The sequence below is a fragment of the Sminthopsis crassicaudata genome, chromosome 6 (assembly GCF_048593235.1).
Source record: "Sminthopsis crassicaudata isolate SCR6 chromosome 6, ASM4859323v1, whole genome shotgun sequence".
Taxonomy (NCBI): domain Eukaryota; kingdom Metazoa; phylum Chordata; class Mammalia; order Dasyuromorphia; family Dasyuridae; genus Sminthopsis; species Sminthopsis crassicaudata.
This window is the reverse complement of record NC_133622.1, coordinates 68,748,002-68,769,288: the sequence shown is the minus strand read 5'-3', so window position 1 is coordinate 68,769,288 and position 21,287 is coordinate 68,748,002. Positions and strand designations below refer to the sequence as shown.

General features: G+C 38.1%; 1 protein-coding gene across 1 annotated transcript in view; it reads left to right on the top strand.

Annotated features, from left to right (window-relative positions):
• TBC1D9 (TBC1 domain family member 9) overlaps positions 1-12,570 on the top strand; it is a 118,259-nt gene extending 105,689 nt beyond the window's left edge. Inside the window, exons 16-21 of the mRNA XM_074275706.1 lie at positions 1,844-2,084; positions 3,755-3,820; positions 6,411-6,497; positions 7,865-7,939; positions 8,088-8,191; positions 10,375-12,570. Of these exons, the coding sequence (XP_074131807.1) occupies positions 1,844-2,084; positions 3,755-3,820; positions 6,411-6,497; positions 7,865-7,939; positions 8,088-8,191; positions 10,375-11,106 (1,305 nt within the window). The 3' untranslated portion in view covers positions 11,107-12,570. The remainder of the gene's footprint in view (positions 1-1,843; positions 2,085-3,754; positions 3,821-6,410; positions 6,498-7,864; positions 7,940-8,087; positions 8,192-10,374) is intronic.
• The last annotated feature ends 8,717 nt before the right edge of the window (positions 12,571-21,287 follow it).

Below are 21,287 nucleotides of genomic sequence, written 5' to 3'. Positions count from 1 at the left end.
TCAGGGGTCACTTCTACCTGTTGACTTTACTGAGTGACTCCATTGGGTGTTATATTTCAGCTATGGAAAAGAGAACTTGTTGATAAGCTGTCTTAGACATCAACAGACCAAAGGAGTTGTTTGTTTTGTTTTGTTTTTTGGCAAGATAATTAAGGTTAAATGGCATGCCCAGAGTCACACCTCTACGAAGGGTTGAGCTTAGATCCTTCTGACTCCAGAGCTGGTGCTCTATCCACTGCACTATTTAGCTGCCCCAAGTTCCAAAGAAGTTTAAAACAAAAAGGAGCCTCAAGTATTCTCTAGAGGTGGTGAAAGGAGTGAATATGCTATATAAGGATTCTGTCCATCTGAGGCAGTGAGGTCTTTTGAAAGGGACATTGGATTTGGTGTCAAAGAACCAAGATTTAAATGTGATACAGTATAAAAAGTATTGTTTTGTATTCATAGGATGTGTGTTCAAATTCTAATTCAAATGCTCTGTGACCTTAGAAAAATAATTTCCCTTCAATTTCCTTATTTGCAAATCGAAATCTCTCCTCCTCTACTGATCCTGACATGCAAATTCAGATTACCCAAATGTACTGTGCTTTGCAAATAGGATTAAGAACAAAATGGAAGACTGAAAACTCAGACTTATGTTTCTCCAATATTTCCTGACAAGGATAAACTATTTGAACTTAGTATGATAACCCTTTTTTTAAAAGCATTTCAAGCTAGAAAAATCTTTAGAGATTGTCTATCAAAACTCCTTATTTAATAGATGAGCAAAGGAAGGCCTAAAGACATTAAATATTTTCTCCAAAGTCACAGGGGCAAAATGTAGCCAATTTGAGCCCAGGTCCTCCAGCTTTAAACCTTTGTTTTATTACAATACTATGTCTTATTTGTGACAGAACAGCTAGTGACTCAGTGCTTAGAATAACAGGCCTGGAGTCAAGCAGAACCAAATTCAATATGATCTCAGACATTTACTAGCTGTGTGATCCTAGGCAAGTCATCTAACCTATTTGCCTTAGTTTACTCATCTGTCAAATGACCTGGAGAAGGAAATGGCAAACCACTTTGCCAAGAAAATCCCAAAAGGGATTACAACGAGTTGGATATGATTGAAACAACTGAACAACAAATATTTGTAATAAGTTACATTCAGTGCTCTCGATGAAGAAGCTATTAATATAACAGGAGAGAAAAATAGTTTTTGATAAGATTAGATCTCTCTTCCCTTTGGATAATGAATGCCGCTAAATTCTTCCAAAGTTCACAAGGCATTACATGAGATTGGAGGATTTAAAATGTCCAGGATTTGTTTTTTAATATAGAGTACTGGATATGGATCTGAGATCTGGATTCAAATATTGTATGTACGTGAGTGTGTGTGTGTGTGTTTTATGGGCATGTCATTTAACATGAGTTTCTACATCAGTTTCTATATCTTAAGAATAGACATAATAATCATTGCACTATATATTCCATAAGATTGTCATGAAGTGATTATTTTGAGAGCATATCTTTAAACTGACATTTTTCAAATTAAATGTCTCTCCTATTAAGAAATATCACTTTGCTTCCCCTCTCCCTTATTTTTCTTTTCCTTCCAACCTTAATTGTTCAGGTCTCAGAATATGTTTGCACAGCCATGATGGCCTGGAGTGAAAGGGTACATCTTCCTCCCCCCTAAAAAAAGTAGAAATAGATGGAGAAAAAATAACAAGCCCCTTCATCCCCTATCCTCTCTGGTTTGCAGTAAAATCACTTGCTTTACAAGATTGCCCTACAGATGCAAATGGCATTGCACTTATGATCTCTGTATAATTCTATTCTCTCCCCCCTTACCTCCTACCAGGCAGAACATCTCACCAGCTGCTATTGGGGTGGAAACAGCAATGCCCTAGACCGCCATGACCCCAGCCTGCCTTACCTGGAACAGTACCGCATTGATTTTGAGCAGTTCAAAGGGATGTTCGCCCTGCTCTTCCCTTGGGCCTGTGGGACTCACTCTGACGTGCTGGCTTCTCGCTTATTCCAGTTACTGGATGAAAATGGAGACTCTCTGATCAACTTCCGAGAATTTGTGTCTGGACTGAGTATGGAAAAATTATGCATGATTTGGGGTAACCTGAGTAGTACTCAGCTCCATGGGTAGAGAATCCTTCTTTAGCGAGCAAGGACAGCTTTAAAGAATAAAGAAGTGACACATCTATAAGTTCTCCAAGTCTATCGTAGCATCTCTATCTCTGTGTGTAGCTAATTTATTCTATGGTTACATGACCTACCAATAACACAATAAAGACAGAAGAAATATATACACCAGGACAAATACAAAAAGTAGCCTAGATTAGTAAGAGTAGTGTCAGAAAGGCTAAAACCCATCATGATCAGAAGGTTGTCAAAAATACTAACTAATAAATCTCTCTATGTTTAAGGAGAAAAGGATGATGATGGGTTAGTTTCATTGCTTAGCAAAGACTGTAATAGGTTAACAGATTACAAAGTGATACAGAACTACATAATTCCTATTTTGTTTCCATCTTTTCTACCCAAGAGAAAGTCTTTAGATGGAAAGGACTGAAGAATCATCTTTAAGATAATTGATCCAAAGATGAGTAAGAATGTAATAAAAGACTAAAGTGAAATTTCTAATGTGAAATGAAAGGAGCCTGTCCTTGAAACTGTCCTAGTGAACATTTTCATCAACAAATTGGATGAAGATAGAAAAAGCCTATTTATCATTTGTGGATCACAGAACTGAAGACAGCCAATCTAATGCATACTAGAATTAAGGTTCAAATTGATCTAATAAATTGGAACATTGAACTAAAACCAAAAAGGTGGGAATAAGTCATTTTAAAAAAAAATCAATTTTGCAAGGACAAGATATAGAAGAGCTAGCTTGACAGTAGTTCCTGGTTAAAAAAAAAAAAAAAAAAAAAAGATTCACAGAATTTGGTTATCATATTCTGCTTTTACATTTGATTTATTATAATTTGATTTATTACATTGATTTTAAAATGTCAAAAATTCTCTATCAACTAGATGACTAGAATACAACTGCCTTGTCTAATTGAGTGAATAAGCATTTTGGAGAAGGATAACTTACATTTGTCATTAAAACAGGAGAGAAACAAGTCCTTCTTTGTTATTTAGAGATTATTTTGGTCAAAGTCTAGTGGAGTTTTTTGTTTGTTTTGTTTGTTTGTTTGATATAATGTATTGAGGCTATATTTCCCAGTAAAAATTTATGTCCAGACATTCTCTAATCAAAATGAGAATTTCCTCAGCCATGTTCCGGGAAGGTACCTTGAGGAATGCAGAATAGTTTAGCATCATGAAGTAGATGCACCTAAGCCTTAGGAATTAGGCTTAATTCAAATTCTGCCTCAGAAATTTACTAGCTGTATGAGTCATTTACCCTGTGTTCACCCAAATTTCCTCAGCTGTAAAATGGGAATAATAATAGCACCCATCTCCTAGTTTTGTTGTGAGATTTAAATGAGGTATTTGTAAGGTGGTTAGTACTGTGCCCAGCACATAGTAGACACTATATAAATGCTAGCTATTGTATGATTCTGAGCAAGTCACTTAACCCTGATCGTCTCAGTTTCCTTAGCTATAAAATGGAGAAGGAAATGGCAAACTATTTTGCTAATTTTGCCAAGAAACCCCAAATAGGGTCTCGAAGTCTTGGAGATGATTGAACAATAGCAAAGGAAGGCTCAGGACTTCTGTGGTTGATGCTAACATTTACTTTTTGTAGGTGCAGCCTGTCACGGGGACCTCACAGAGAAACTTAAGCTACTTTACAAAATGCATGTTTTGCCTGGTAAGTGAACTGCTCACATCAGCCTCAGACCTTGGGGAGAGGTTCTACAAAATTGGGGGATTATTCAGCGACCCCAGAAAGAAGTGAATTGTTAAAATTTAGGTTGGACTCAACTAAGAGGAGAAAATCTGCAGAAGACCTTGTACCATGTTCTCTCTCTGACAAAAATAAAATAAAAATCTTGAGGGACTTCCATCTTCATTCTGCTCCTCAGAGCTCAAAAAAAGATCTTTAGGCAAAATAAAGACCCCATCTCCACTTTTGGGGAAGGGCTTAAGGAAAGAAAAGAGGTCTAGCTCCAGATTTCTGATTTTATTTTCTTAGAGCAAGGGTGACCAATTAAATGAATAGTTGTCAAATGACAAACGTATCTATTAAAAATGAGTGGGGATGAAGACAAGACACTTGTCATAGCTCCTTCCTCCAGCCTCCGCTCTTCCACCTTTCTTTGCCACCCTTATACTGTAACCATTATTCTTTTTTATTTGTTTAATTTTTATGTGAAAATATTTCATGCAAAACACAAATTCGATAAAATTCACAAATAAAGAGAAATTTAAATCCAGCAAGGTGTTCTGTTACATCAAGAGAGACGTTTTGAATTCATACCCTAGACTATTTCAATGCATATTATTCTTTAATTCAATGCCAAAGAGAAAACATGGATTGAAATGAACTCTGTAATGAGTTTTTGTCCTGTAATCAGGACACTGCAAATTCATGATGAGAATACCCTCTCTTGGATCTGGGAACACCTTTGGGCTCAGTTGTAAAGGAGACAAAGTCTATGTTATTCTTTTTGACCATTTGCATTGGTTCTTTTTCCTATATGTATGCAGTCAGTATTTGGAACTGGTGGGGTTTTTTTGTTTTTGTTTTTGTTTTTTGTTGTTGTTTTTTTTGAGGCTGGGGTTAAGAGACTTGCCCAGGGTCACACAGCTAGGAAGTGTTAAGTGTCTGAGATCACATTTGAACTCAGGTCCTCCTGAATTCAAGGCTGGTGCTCTATCCACTGCGCCATCCAGCTGCCCCTTGCTTTTTTGTTTGTTTGTTTTTTAACTAAAAAAAAAATCCTCACTCATAATAAAGTGTTAGGAAGTTGATTTATAAACCTTCCAAGGGAAAATTCATACTTCAGAGAAGATGAACAAGGAGAGGGCAGAGATTAGCATAAAATAATTCATAATGGTAAAATATCTGGCATAGGTATGGAAGATGAATTTTGCAAGATGACTTTCTTAGTAGACAGCCACTAAATGTCCAAATGCATGAGGTATGATTGGAGGAATAGAAGGAAGGGACATTTTTGAATATTACTTCTTACACATACATATATGTTCCCCATGGTATGTGGGTATTTATTTTGTGATAAATCACGGCATCCTGAGACACAGAGTCTGCCGAGTTGTTTAACTAGGATAGAAGAAGGTGAATCTTCAGAAGAAAGGTTTGGGGTGAGAGAAGAGCAAGACAGACTGTTTTGGCTCCCATAGCAAGGCTCTCTCCCTCCTACAGAGACTCAGCTGCTGCAAATGTGCTTTTCATCCTTCACTGAATATTTGCACAGCTGTCGTAACAGACCAGTTTGCTTTTCTGACTGCTTGTCTGAGATTACATACTTTTTTTAGGAAATGTAATTAGCAAAACACATCCATCTATCCATCCCAGGGAGCTTCAGTGCAGCAGCCCTGTGATTTCCTGCTGGCATTAGTGCCAACAGCTGCCTGTTTCATGTGCCCCAAAGTCAAAAGTCCGGTTTCAGCATTCACCCAGCAATGAGGGAGACACATTCACACTAAATGCCTGTCTCTGGTGTCCTCCCTTTTTTAAAGCTCTCCACAAGGGTCACTTTTTGTTTAATGTAATCTCAGTCTCTGGACCAAGTCCAGGCAGATTCGGACATGATCAAGGGGTTAATGGTAGCAATCGTCAGCTCCCGTAGGCCCTTTCTGAAATACAATAATAACTCCCCATTAGGCATGCAGGGTTGTTTTGGAGGGCAAAGCCATTGGCACAATATTGAAAATTATCATCAACAGCTCCTTAATATAGAGAGAATTTTGCCCTCAGTTTTGAGCTTGCCACATCTACTTCCAACCTTTAAAGTTCTTTCTCTTTCTCATTGGGTTCCCACTGGATATGATTGGGAGGGGGGGGGGGTTAATGGTAGTAATTCCTCAGCTCCCTTAGGGCCTTTCTGAAATACAATAATAACTCTCCATTAGCCAGGAAGGGTTGTTTTGGAGGGCAAAGCCATTGAACACAATATTGTAAATTATCATCACAACTCCTTGATATAATGTCAATCAAAAGAGAATTTTGCCCTGAGTTTTGAGCTTGCAGATCAACTTCCAACCTATTGAGTTCTTTCTCTTTCTCCTTGGGTTCCCACTATAAGATATTGACTATCTTAAAAAAAGAAACTTCTTAGAAACTTAAACAATAGAAGATTTTACCAGAATGAGTGATTTCATGTCCTAAGTACCAAGTCATTTCTGCTGGTTTTCCCAATTGAGATCTTAACAGGTTTATGGAGATTATCTTAAAACCCAGTCACAGATGGAATAATCACACTCTCTTCCCTTCCTAGAGCCATCCCCTGATCAAGAAGAGCCAGATTCTGCTTTCGAAGCCACTCAGTACTTTTTTGAAGACATCACTCCTGAGTGCACACATGGTAAGTTTTTTTTTTCCTTAATGAAGGCCTTTTTTGAACTTCTTTCAGGAATGCAGCATCACTGGGAAGACAAAGAGCTTCCAGACTTATCAAAGCAACTAAATAGATGTGGAATTAGGAAAATCCAGCCTTGGATCCTGAAAGCGGTGTGACCTCAGTTTCCACATCTATAAATATTTCAGTTTCCTTATCTATAATATATGCCCATTGTATACATCCTTTGTGATTGTAAAATAGCTTAGTTATGGTCACATGATGGTAACATGGAATTGTCTTAGATTTAAAGCTGAAGGGAACCTTCAGGTTTTTCTTGTTCTACTCTAGTGTTTTACAAATAAAGGAAACTGAGGCTCACAAAGTTTTAGGTCTGAGATTTCAAACTAGATCCTCTGATTCATTTTAACTTAAAATGTTTTGATGGGATTTGTTAGTATATTGCATAATCAAATCCAAGTATCTGGGTGTTATTTTGAGGAAATTAGGGAGAGCTATAGGGGAAAGGAACTGTTACACCCTCGCAGCTGGTAGGCCAAGGATTTTTATTTCTTATATATGTTTCTTACTATGCCTATTTTCTACGAAACTCTACAAAGCTATAGGTGAAGTCCTACTTATGAAATAGCATGTTCTAAACCTGAAGGAATTCTAGTAACACATGTAAACATAGGAAAGAATAGAGAGTTCAAGGTTAACAACTTTGGATTTGAAGTAGGAAAATCCAGGGTGAATGTTGAAAACTATCTATGCATGTATTTTGGGGGGAAAAAAAGTTAAAAGAAAAACAAGGGGCAGCTAGGTGGTGCAATAGATAGAGCACAGTCTTGAAGTCAGGAGGACCTAAATTCAAATATGTTCTCAGACACTTAACACTTCCTAGCTGTGTGACCCTGGGCAAGTCACTTAATCCCAATTGCTCAGCAAAAAAACAAAAACAAAAAAAAAGTTAAAAGAACAAAATATAAGTAGAAGTAGAAGAATAATACACAAAAAAAAACATAAAAGAAATCTGAACTCTGAGAAATCGTAATAACTAATCTTAATCAAAGAGAATGAAAAATGAAACTTACTTTCTTCTCAGTAGAGAAATGGAGTATAATAGGGCAGAATATTACATACATAGTCACATTCAATTGGTTATTTTTACTTACTAGTTTTTCTACATTAAAAGGGGGTCTAACCTTTGCAGTGATGGACAGCTTCCTTTTCATTTCAGTTCTGTGCTGGTTTAGACAAACTTTGCTTATGAATTTTGAAATCAAATTCCATCAGTGCCCTACTATAAATATTGAGCATTATGTTTCGATTTGTTTTTTTAAATGGCATGTCTTACCATTCACTAAAATATTGTCTTTCTGAATACTTCCTAGTGGTTGGCCTGGACAGCAGGACCAAGCAAAATGCTGATGACGGGTTTGTAACAGTGAGTCTCAAGTCAGAAAAAGGTACACCCTTTTCCGTATATGTATTTAATTATTAAATTGCACTCATTGATTAAAGGGTTGGGGTTTTTTTTTGTTTGTTTGTTTATTTTTTGCTTGTTGATAACCCACCAACTAGATTTTCTTCTTGTAACTTATCTTTTCATTTTAGGGAAGAAAATGAATTCCCAAGACAATCGTAACTACCTGAGACTGTGGACCCAAGAGAATAAAGCCAAGTCAAAGAATTCAAAGGATCTGCCCAAACTGAACCAGGTACCAAATCTTCTGACTTTTCGCCATCACTCATTTCTACTCTGAGTGCTTTTTTTTCTTTTACACCATAGCAAAATCTATAATGGAGGTACACAACTATATCCTAGGGCCAAATCAGTCTCACTACCTATTCATTAAAAAATGTAAAAAAACTGTTCTTAGCTTGTGGGCCATACAAGGACCGGTGGTGGGTTGTATTTGACTCACAGCTGTAGTTTATAGACTCCTAACAGAAGAGAGGGAAAGCATTTATTAAGCATCTGTTATGTGTGAAACTTTGTACTAAATGTTTTATAAATATTTTTTCATTTGATCCTCTCAAACAACTTTTAAGATTACTGTGGCCTCCTTCCCATGGCTAAGTCACACAACTAACAGGCATTAAGTTTTTTTTTCTCCCTTCCTCTCTATGAACAGTAACAGCCCAATGGCAAGTCTACATAGTAAAGCAAAGCAAAATCTCATATTTCCCTTGTTCAAAAATGTCTGTCTCATTTTGTTCCATGAATCTGTCACCTCTGTCAGGATGTGGGTAGCCTGCTTCATCCTCAGTCATCACACTAACTTTTTAAATCAGAGATCTCCCTCACTTTCTGTGGATGAGCTGCTACTCTCCTTCTCTTGCAGTAATAATCAGGGTCTCCATTGTTGCCAACATAGAAAAAGGATCCAGTATCTAGAAAGCATTTTCTGATTTCCATCATATAATTGACTTACAAAATCAAGGCAATAATCCAGATTTTTGTACTAAGCCTCTCCCATTTTTTGCATTCTCATTAGGTTCTTTTTACTTTACTTGGGGAGAGCACTTCTTAGTGCTAAAGGCTTTAAGGTTTGCAAAACTCTTTGCAATTATATCTAATTTGATCCTCATCACAGAAAGTAAGTGCTATTAGTATCCCCAGTTTACAAATGAGGAAACTGAGGCAAAGGATAAGAGACACAAAGCTCTTAGGCTTTTTCTGTGGAATTGTCCATGCGTGTTGTAGATACTATGGATTTGAAATCAGCCTTTTGCTCATAAATCTTAAATGTTTGTTCTGAAGTGAATGTTATATAACTTGTCCATTTGAATTGGACTCGGCTTTCCCTGTGAAGATTGGCTTTCCTCAGCATCAACATGTTGCTATTTTTCTGTGCATCACATATGTACCCGACCTCCTCTGAATAAAATAATATTTGAGAGAGATTTCCCTATCTTAGAACCCAAAGACAAACAAAAACTTAGGTGCATAGCCAAACACATCCTTTATTACATATAACCTGTATTCCACATTATCTAAGTCAGCTTTGTCTAAGACAGCATAAACATTGTTAAAGTAGGGTAAATTTCACCTAAGGAGTAAGAGCACCATGAGTGCCCCTTGAATCCCAAAATAACCAGGTTTATAAATAAAAAGCCTTCTTAAGCACAGATATACAGTACTTTATGAGTAGGAAATCCTGACCATTCTAATGTAGTTTTGAGTAGATGGGTGAATAATCAGAAGAGTAAGAAACTTGAAGAACAGCATGGTCCAATGAAAAATCATACTGAATTATCAGTATGATACTGGGTTCAAATCTTGACTCTTTTAATACCCATCTGGGTAAGACCTCTTTAGGTCTCTAATGGAAGAAAAAAAAAAAAGAGTGGGTTGAGATGACTTCTTTTCAGAAGTTTCTTCTGGATCACTGGATAGGGATTCTTAACATGGGATTCATGTTAAGGAAGCTGTGGATAGATTTTAGGGAATCCATGATTAACATTTTTTCCATTATAAAATTTTGAAAAAAAATATTCTAGGCAGTGAAGTGACACAGTGGATAGAGCACCAGGCCTGAAGTCAGGAGGACCTGAGTTCAAATCTGCCCTCAGACACTTAACACTTCCCAGCTTATGTGATCCTGGGCAAATCACTTAACCCCAATTACCTCAGCAAAAAAAAAAAAAAAATATATATATATATATATAAATATATATTCTGACAATATCCATAACTTTTATTAAGATTGTCCATAGTGAATCACAAATCAGCTTAAGAAACTTTCTTCTATGATGGCATCATATTATAATAAGCTAAAAAGAAAGCTTTTGTGCCTGAGTGACATCTTCTAGGGGAAATTATTTTTAATGGCTTTCTCTTCCCAGGTCAGACCACCATACATTGATAATGATAAAATGCCATCTGTTTTATCCCCAGGGACAATTTATTGAACTGTGTAAGACAATGTACAACATGTTTAGCGAAGACCCGAACGAGCAGGAGTTATACCACGCCACAGCCGCAGTGACCAGCCTGCTCCTGGAGATCGGAGAAGTGGGCAAACTCTTCATCCCCCAGCCAGCCAAAGAGAATGAGGGCGGGAGCAGTAGTCATCCCTCTGCCCAGGGCATCCAGAGCATGCTGTTCCCCAAGAAAGCCCCCGGCCAGCCCTACTGTGTAGAGCCAGGCGAGCTGCTCCCCACCAGCTTGGCCATGGACAACGAGGAGTCTTCCGAGGGTCCCCTCGGTGGGCAGATGGAGGACATCAAGCTGGAGGATTCTTCTCCCCGGGACAACGGGGCCGGGTCCTCCATGCTCATCTCCGACGACGACACAAAGGATGACAGCTCCATGTCATCTTACTCGGTGCTGAGCGCGGGCTCCCACGAGGAGGACAAGCTACACTGCGAGGACATCGGGGACGACACCGTCCTGGTCCGCAGCGGCCGAAGCACCGCGGCCCTTCCTCGGAGTAACAGCCTGGACAGGGACTGGGCCATCACCTTTGAGCAGTTTTTGGCTTCCCTTTTAACTGAGCCCGCCCTGGTGAAATACTTTGACAAGCCAGTGTGCATGATGGCCAGGATCACCAACGCCAAGAACATCCGGATGATGGGGAAGCCCATCACCTCTGCCAGTGACTATGAAATCTCTGCCATGTCAGGGTGATGTTGAGGCCTTTATGGGGGAGGTGGGCCGGGGTGGGGAGGGGAGGGTTTTTTAAGTTTTGTGTTGGAGTTCAGGGATTTTGTTTATTTGTTTTTAATTAAGTATTTATTAGTACCTTGCTTGAAGCCTGGTATTTTCATAATATAGTAGAATGAAAATGGTCAAAGAAATATTTAAGTATCTCCAGTTAGGTACAGGACTCGCTTCATTTTGGTGGGAATAGGGGGAAAAAACCACCAGAATGCAGTTTTATTCTGTGAAATTCCAAAAAGATGAACCTGTCAGTGAAATGTATGTGTTATTCTTATTAACCTAACTACTGTCGAGCTGTAAACACAGTAAAATTAGTTCTCAGTTTTTAAACTCTAAACCAAGTGGCAAACATTTGTGTATTTTTTTTAATTAAAATCTAACCTGTAAAAAGAAGGAAAGAAAGATCAGTGAACAGAGTGATCCTCAATGGAAAGGCAGCATCAGCTGGATTATCCCTCCCAGTCTCATATCACATCCCTGTGGGATGCCTCTTAAATAGAATGTACAACATCGGGTCTGTTTCCTAGAGCGCCACATGTAAACATCCTGCTCCCCGGCGTTGCTGGTCCCTTCCCCAAAGACTAGAGTGATGGGATGGGAAAGGGATAGTGAGATAAATCCTAGAATAATCACTTCAAGCAAACAGTCAGTTTGTCAGTCTGTGCAGAGAGGAAGTGGTCAAACGGGTATTTGGTCATTTGGGGAAGGGGGAGAACAAATCAACTCACTGAAGATAAGGCAGGATCTGATAGGGGAATTTGCTGGGTTTGTGTTCTAGCTAAAAGAGAAAGGGGTATTGGGACTTCTGGGAGCAGAGATTGCAGCTTCTCATTGTTCATTGCTAAAAGGAAAGTCACAATCATTACCACTTAGGTAAGGTGTCTCCCGTAGATGTAAGGACTCATAACCAACCATGTATTGCATACATCCTTTGTTCCAGGCAAAGTCACTGTAATGTAGATATAAAGTAACCTGAAACAAAATAGAAAACCTGCAAGAACTGTAACTGAATGTTCGTTTCCAAATAGAACGCGTCACTTTATCTAAAGACTAATCGGCCGCATCAATTTCCCAAATGGTTTGTGGGGATAAAATCTAGGCACACCTGCACTTTGCATCCTTGCTGCTGTTTCTGTTTTATTTTTGGCCCCGGACATAAAGTTCTTTCCCCCTTTTTTTGTCCTGTTGAGTTTGTAATCATTCCCAGGGGATCGTCTTTTATTTGCTTGTTCAAAATTCGCTTTTTTTGAAGAGATGGCTTTTTTTTTTTTTTCAACTCTTCTACATCGTGTCCCTTTTATTTTGTCCAATGCTGCTCTTTTTTTTTCTTAATTACAAGAATGGTTTTAAAACTGTCAGATAAAGTTGTGTTTAATGACAAATAGGATAAATGTGAAAAAAAAATTAATAAAAGACATTCAGATACTCTCACCTCTGTTTTCTATGTCACATGACCTTTTGCCCAGGAGGAAAAAAAAATAACTTTGCATATGGGGATTTTATCATTTTACTATTCCAAAGAAAATAAACAGGTAGGTAATTTAATTGTTTAACAGTTGACATTTATAAAGTATTTTTTTTTGGGGGGGACATCCTTTATGATCACATTTGATTCTTACGGTAGCCGGTAGCCAGGAGGTGAGACTAATAGTATTGTACCCATTTTACAGATGAGGAAATTGAGGCTTAAAGAAGCAAAATGACTTGTCTCTGGCCACACAACTTGTAAATATCTGGGGCAAAATTACCTTCCAAGTCCAACATTCTTTCCATTGCACCAAATTTATCTCCCTGTTCTCATGGTTCTTGGTGTATAGTAGATGCTTAATAAATGCTTATTGATTGATTAATTGATAAGAACATAGAAAATGTCATTATTCATTTTAGGCATATTTTAATAAGGAAAAACAATCCATAAGAAAAAGTGATCTATATTTCTTCCCTTCTTTACCTCACAACATTAGCTCCTCAACGTTCCTCCCAAATCTGGTTCCATGAAACTGTTCTTCCCAAGATTACCAATAATAACCTCCTAATTCCCAAGAGGCTATATTTCTAAATTCATTTTTGATGCTTTGATTGGTTTCTCATTTCTTCATTTATATTATAAAAGTATCAGACTCAAATTGCCTCTGAGATCCTCCAAAAGCTAAATCTTATGACTGCTCCTTCACTTCTATGGCATTGCTTTCCCTCAAAGTTTCTTCATGTATTTATAGTCTCTAATTACAGAGATGTGCCCCCCACCAGAGTCTGTCATTGGTCCTCTTCTCTAATGTCTTTTCCCTCTCTTCTTGGCGAACTCATTTACTTTGCACAGTTACTACTGTCACCTCTGTGGAAAGCATAACCAAATAAATCTAAATACTTAGCCCCAGGCTTGGAGCTCTTGTCCCATGTTTCCAATTATTTGCTGAGTGTCCTTTCCTGAATGTCCCACAGAAATTCATCTGCCCCATAAAATATATCGTAACTTCCTATTCCTGTGGACAACAGGAATCCAAGTTCACCTTCAACTTCCACCTCCTTCATAACCTATTCCAATCAGCAGTTAAGTCAGATTAAATGCCTCTATGGTATTGCTCGTATCTCTCCTTTTCTCTTCACTTACATGGATAATCACTATCATTCGAACTTTGTTTATACTGTTGCAATAGCCTCACAACTATAGAACAATGGGCCTATCATTAAGAAGAACTGAGTTCAAATTTGGCTGCAGATATTTATTAGCTGTGTGGTCTTGTCATTTTGCCTCTCCCTCAATATCCTCAACTGTAAAATGGAGATTAAAAATAACACCTGTCTCCTGGGGTTGTTATAAGGATCAAATGAGATTAAATCAAATTATAAAGCAATTAGCACAGTGCCTGGCACATAGCAAGTGCTATATAAATGTGAGCTATTTTTTATTAACTGATCATCTTGCTTCCAGGGTCTCCCCCTTTCTAATCCACCCTACACTCAGTTGCCAAAGTCATTCTCCTTAATCCCTAGTGTGACCATGTCACTTCCCTTTTAAAAATCCCCAGTAGCTTCCTATTAACCAGTGAATAAAATAAACCCTTTCATGCTGTCCTTTGCTCAACCAAACTGGACAGCTAGCTATGCTTTAATATAGTCTTGCTCTCTCTCCTACCTCCTTTCACTTCCTATTTATGCCTGTAGAAATCCTCCTCTTCATTCTAGTTCCAACGCCTTCATTTCCCCGGATGAAAATTATATCTCCTATTTTAAACTTTCCGATAGCACCTATCTATATAGCACACATCCTTTATTAAATTGTAAGCTCCTGAAAGTCACGGACATCTTCAATTTTTCATCTCTGCATTTCTAGCTCCTAGCATAATTCTTAGACATTATAAATATTTCTCAAATTAAATTTGGTGGCAAAAGGTGATTGGGGGGGCAGTGAGGTGGTACAGTAGATAGGGTACCAGTTCTGGAGTCGAGGACATGAATTCAAATCTAGCCTCAGACACTTAGCACTTACTTGTGACCCTGGTCAAGTCACTTAACCCCGATTCCTTCACCAAAAAAAAAAAAAAGACTTTTAATTCTGATCATAAGACTAACTTGCCAATGTTGTGCCGACCCTGTGGATCAAATTGTCCATAGGGTTTCCAAAGATCCTGGAACACTTTGACATTTCCTCCTCAGCAGCAAACAGCTAGGGAAAATTTCTGAGGCTGGACTTGAATTTACAACTTCCTGACTCCAGGTGTAATATTCTATCTACTGGGCCATCAGATTGCTTCTATGTAAAAAATAAAGTTGTGCAAGGTGACACTTTTTTAAACAGTTTCATATTATATAACAAGATAGTTCATTTAAATTTAGGATGCTTATACATAGTTAATCTGGCTTTAGAGATAAACATTTTAAAGCCCTTTGCTAACTAAATCTCTCTAATCAGTTTAATCAGAGCTTTTGTACCACACCTCCAAGTGTCTGTTGAAGATTCTTGTCTGAATGTTCCACATAAACTCACCTGTCCCTTAAAGCATTCCCTTCTTCCCATATTCCCTATACCTCTGGATGGTACTATTTTCCCAGACACCCAAGCCTCAAAGTCACCTTGGCTCTTCATCACCTTCTCAGTCTGTTCCAATCAGTGTCTAAGTGGCCAAGGAGGCACATGATAATCTCGGAAGAATAATAAAAATACAACTCTGCAGTTTACAAAGTTTTCCCTAGAATAACCCTGTAGATAATGTGAAAATTATTATTACCTACTTTGTAGATAAGGAATCACAAACAGTAAACGTCAGGATGGTCATAAGTATTTCCTAAATGGCTACCTGCTGAAGGTACTGTGCCAGCTTCTGGAAATAGAAAGATAATAATGAAATAATCTCTGCCCTCGAGGAGCTTCAATTCTATTGGAGGAAACCAACATGCACATGTATAAGGAGATAGAAAGTAAATACAAACTAATTTGAGAGGGGAGATCACTAAAATGGAGACGGGAAAGGACTTGTATAAGGAGACGATATCCAACTTGGAAGAAGTTAATCACCAATGTACCTGCATAGACTAGAGTTAGGAACTTAAGAAACCATCTGGGCCAACCATTACATGAACAAAGATCCTTTCTATAACCCAAAAAGTGGCCATATAGTTTTTCAGGTTTGTTTGTTTGTTTTGTTTTTTTTTTTTTGCTGAGGCAATCGGGATTAAATGACTTGCCCAGGGTCACACAGCTAGGAAATATTAAGGTCACATTTGAACTCAGGGCTGGTGCTCCATCCACTGCACCACCTAGTTGTCCCCAGTCATATAGTTTTTGCTTGAAAATCTCCAGCATGGGAAAACTTCCTCACAACTTTCTAACACATCCCTTTCTATTTTGGGAGGGCTGTAATTTCTGAGAAATCGCTCCTTATATCAAGTAGAAATGTTCTTCTGTGTTCTGAGTCCTATCCTCAGAGGCCAAACATTACCTGGCACACAGTATGGCTTAATACATGCTAATTGACTGGAGAAAACTCTATTTATGTGACAACTCTTCAGATATTCCCCCAAACATTTATTGCTTTCCCAGTAATCTTCTCCAAATTATTTAGTTCCTTCATCTGATCCTCATATGGTGACCTTCCACCACCATCACCACTTTGGACACCATCCAATTGATCATGAACCAAAAAACTGAACAAAACTGCCCTTCCATATATGGTCAGAACAATGCAGAGTACAATGGGACAATTATTTTCCTCCTCTTGGACACAATACCTAAATCTAGGCTAAGATCACTCCGGGTGTGTGTGTGTGTACCTGTGTGCTTGTGTGTGTATCCATGTGTGGTTTCCTAAAGAGCACTATGGCAACCATAGAGCTGGGTCCCAGATTACAAAACAGAGGCGGGACACACTCTCAGGTAATCAGGTAATCCCTTCATATGAGTGAATGAAAGAGCATTTGTTAAGCACTTGCTTGCCAGGCACAGTGCCAAGTACCAGGGATACTCAACCACTGTGAAAGCCTGGTCAGACCACAAAATCTCTCTAAACTCAGGTTCCTTATTTATAAAATGAAGACAATAAAACCTGCTTCTAGGAAGGTGCAAATAGCATTATGTATGTGAAACTTTGGGGCAAATTGTCAAGCACTGTATAAAAGCACGCATTTTTTTGGCAAGGCAATTGGGGTTAAGTGACTTGCTCAGTGTCACACAGCTAATAAGTGTTCAGTGTTTGAGGTTAGATTTGAACTCAGATCCTCTTGATCCAGGGCCATCTAGCTCCATCCATCCAGTGCTCCATCTAACTGCCCCTTACTGATATGTGCAGTGCAAGAAAATACAGAGATTAAATAAGATGGATCTTTGCTCTTGTAATAGAACTTATAACTAAGAGGAGGAAATTATATAGATGAAAATAGCTAGTGAAAAATAACCTGCTAAGTATATGAGAGATTCTAAGTGCTAAATGACCAGGTAAGGACAGAATATTACTATTTTGATATTATCACTATTATTATTCCCCAAGGAGCTACATTAATCTCATTTTCCTATCAACGTCCTAGTACTAATTCCATTAACAGAGGAGCCCACGTTCTCTCCAACCTAATAAATTGATTGGATTCAACTTTTAAGTTCATCAATCATAACTGGAGGTTCAGAACAAGATCCTCAGAGCAGTGACAGAGCCAATATGACTTCATGGTCTGCCTCAAAGTTTTAAGGGGAGCCAGATGGATAAGGGGAAGGAAGAAGGAAGGAAGGAAGGAAGGAAGGAAGGAAGGAAGGAAGGAAGGAAGGAAGGAAGGAAGGAAGGAAGGAAGGAAGGAAGGAAGGAAGGAAGGAAGGAAGGAAGGAAGGAAGGAAGGAAGGAAGGAAGGAAGGAAGGAAGGAAGGAAGGAAGGAAGGAAGGAAGGATAAGTGCCACCTGCATGGGAGATTCTTGTTCAATAACAAGTGATGGGGGGAAATTATCAGAACTTCACCTGATTCCCAGTGAAATAGACTAAATAAACCAAGAGCTCTTTAAATCGAGGTCTGTTGTAAAGTGTCCAAAATAAATTGAAAGCCCTGAGTCACTGCAGTGAGGAACACAGGAGTAGTTACTCAGCTGCTGATCTCGGCTGAGAAGAGATGAATCAGACCATTTGTGTGATTTGTCCATACTTTCTCCTGCAGCTGCCGCCACAGGATTTTCAGAGATGTAAAATTAATACCCAATTCAGCAAAAGCTACATGTAGGAATTGTTCTGACACTGAGAGGTGAGAGGTAGAGCAGTTTCAAAACCTCCTTCAAGCATAGTTTTGTTTTTAGGAACTTAGACAGTTTTGAGAAGCTTTATTATAGTTGGGTTTTTGTTGTTTTTTTTTTTAATCCCAAAGACTCAACTAAAAGTTGAAAACAATTTTTGTAAAGTAGTAGGATATAAAATAAAATAAATCCACATAAATCATCAGCCTAGATATCTCAAATAAAACCCTGAAAGGAGAGGTTTTTGTGGAAGGAGGGGGGGGGGACAGGGTTCTTTTGTTTTTGACAAGCAGTGTGGCAAAATGGATAAAGAGCTAGCCTCAAAACCAGGAATCCAATGCTGCCCCTGACACATCCTGCTGTGGTGATTCTGGATCCCTCAACCTCTCAGTACCTGACCTGCAAGAATAGAGGGCAGCTAGGTTGTGAAGTTGATCAGTGGAGCTCTGAATTCAGGAGGATCCGAGTTCAAATGTGGTCTCAGACACTTAACACTTCCTAGCTGTGTGACTCTGGGCAAGTCACTTAACCCCAATTGCCTCAGGAGGAAAAAAAAAAATAGAAAAAATTTACTATTTTCTAGTTCCCTAGACAAAGGGAGTAACAGGTCTGATTCCCACTCTATATTTTTTTCCCTTCACTTTCCTTTCCAAATATAGATCTCCTCCTTCTGGAGACCTAGTGAGTCATCCCTGATATCAGAGACCGAAAACCAAAGAAAAAAAGAATCGGCTCATCAAAATTAAGACATTGACCAGATCCAAGGGCAAACATTGTTCTATACCTATAGTCCCCCATCTCTGCAAAGAAGGAGGAAAGTTTGCTTTCTTATCTTTTTGCAGGGTTCAAGCTTGGTCATTAAAATTACACAACCCCTAGATTCACTTATTTTCATGTATGCTTTATTGATGTGATATTGCTATCACTTTCCCACAATTTCCCCACCTGTGATCCCAAATAGAATACTCTGTAACAGTCAGACCAAAAAAAAATTCAATTTATTGGCCATGCCTAAAAATATATGCCTAATTCCTTATATTGGTAACTCTCTGACAAGAGCTGATATCACTCATTTCTCTTACTGGTCACCCCATGGTCAGGGTTCTAAAGTTTTGGGTGTTTTCTTTATGTTCTTGACCTAGACTAGATTCACTTCTCCTTCCTTCCATATTCTCTTCCGTATCTCCTCCAGGCTTCCTGAGAATGAGATTGCTGGATTCGGTTAAGGAAAACTTCCTGAAAATTAAAGTTATCATAAATGGAATGGTCTTCCTCCGGAGGTCATGGGTTCCCCATCATTGGAGGTATTCAAGCAGAGGCTGGGTGACTACTAAAGGGATGAATGAGCTCAGGAACACCTGTGATTCTGGGTAAATTACTTAATCTCTCTATCTGCCTTAGTTTCCTCACCTGCAAAATGGGGATGATAGCAACTATCTCTGGGGGCTGGAGAGTGAATAAAATAAGAATTATTTGTAAAGCACTTTCCAAACCTTAAAGCACTAATAATACATACTAATTATGATTATCATTTATTCTTAATAATATGGTGGGGCTTTCTTTCTGGGATTTGAGTAGGACTATTTGGAAACTAACATCCTTTTCAACTTAAAAATCCATAATTAAGATATAATGTCCACAAAATGCCCTGATAACCTTGCTCTAGGTTGTTTACTATTTCACGGGCCAACATGGGATCATCATTTTTCTCTCCCTTTCAGTACTGGTGACTAATTCTCCACCTTTTCCCTCAGAATAACTTTCAATGCCACAAGCTTTATAAACTATATCTTCTCTGGACCAACCAGTTTTCATCGCTCTTTGGGTTTTCAGGCATGTAGACATCATGGCTATTGTCATCATCTCCAGAACACTATAGGAACTTCCAAACAAAATCCATGATCATTCAGAGAGATCAATTTTGTCCCCATTCTTTCCCTAGAGAAGTGGGTAACTGGGGTACAGAACATTGTTTACACTGAAAGACAGGATCACTGGGAGTTGGTTCTGCTTAATTGTTTTTCTTTTTGCCAAGGGAATATTCACTGAGTGCTTGGGGTGCTTTATCCAGAAATCACTGTGGCATTAAAGCAAAAGTTATCCATAAATCATTAAGAAAGAGCAGTCTAAGGGCAGCTGGGAAACTGCAGTGCCTTCAACAATCTCAAGCTTCATTCTGATACAGAATTATAATCTGATCCAGAAACACATTTGTTTTTTACTAAACCAATATTTGCCCAAAGATGCAATTCAACAAGAAAAAGTATGGCCAATTTTAATATCAATGCTGCTGAGGAGCAGCAATGGCAAAGTTAGCTGAAATCCTCAGATAACACTCCACTTTCACCCTTCTCTCCCGGCTTAGTTTTTATCACAGCTGCTGCCAAAATGAACCCAATTTTTTGGAGTTTCTTTTATTTTCTCTGCTCCTGGTTTGATAAAAGTGTTAAGGATGTTTCAATTAACAAGTCAGTCAGCAAAAAGAGAAGCAAAGAGCTGAGATAATACAGTAACTCTAATAATAATAAATATCTGATCTTTATAAGAAAGGACTTCCGGGGTGGGAAAAAATGAAGTCTGAATTAGTGGGAAGTTAGTGAGATTTTTAAAAGTGGAATATTAATAAAACATTTAAAATACACAAAAGAAAACCAAAAACAGTTCAGAAAGATACATAAGTAGGAAGTTTTGTTACTATGTTTAATTTTAAAATGCTCTTAAAATCTGCATGACAAATGGTCTGACTTTAATATATAATTTTCTTTTTTCTTGATGATAATTACGCTCATAATAAAATTTTTTTAATTAAGTTTTTAAAAAGGCAACCAGTGATTGAGTCTTGGGAATTGATTGCATGTGTTTATTTTGGCAATAAGTGATAACACTGCAGTCAGAATTCACATTCAACATCTGTGCTGAGAAAGGCAGATTGGGGTCTGAGGACATGACCTTCAATTTAGCTGATATTTATTTCAAAATCACCAGGACCCATCTCGCCAAAAAGCAATCATTGTCTCACTGCAATTAAGGGAAGCAAATTAAGGAAATTCCCTCTGTTGGGCCATATGACAAGTCCTTATATGAATTGAGATAAAAAAAAAAAATCTATCCATGCTTAGCAATTAAAGGCTGGGACAAACCAATTCTGAGCAATTACTGCATAATCAAGTTTCACTATCAAAAAGAAAGAAAAGGGACAAGGCATGTGAAATCACCAGGAATAGTCCAGTATAACCCAGTTTCCTAATGGCTTTGAGAAAACAAACAAACAAACAAGGATTAATAACAAGTGATTTTTGTATAGGGATTTACAATCTTTAAAACATTTTAAGTACATTATATTATTTAAACTTCACAGTAATCCTAAGACTGACATCACTCCCATTTTACAGATGAGGAAACTGAGGATCAAGAGATTTGTCCTGATTGCAAGATTATTAA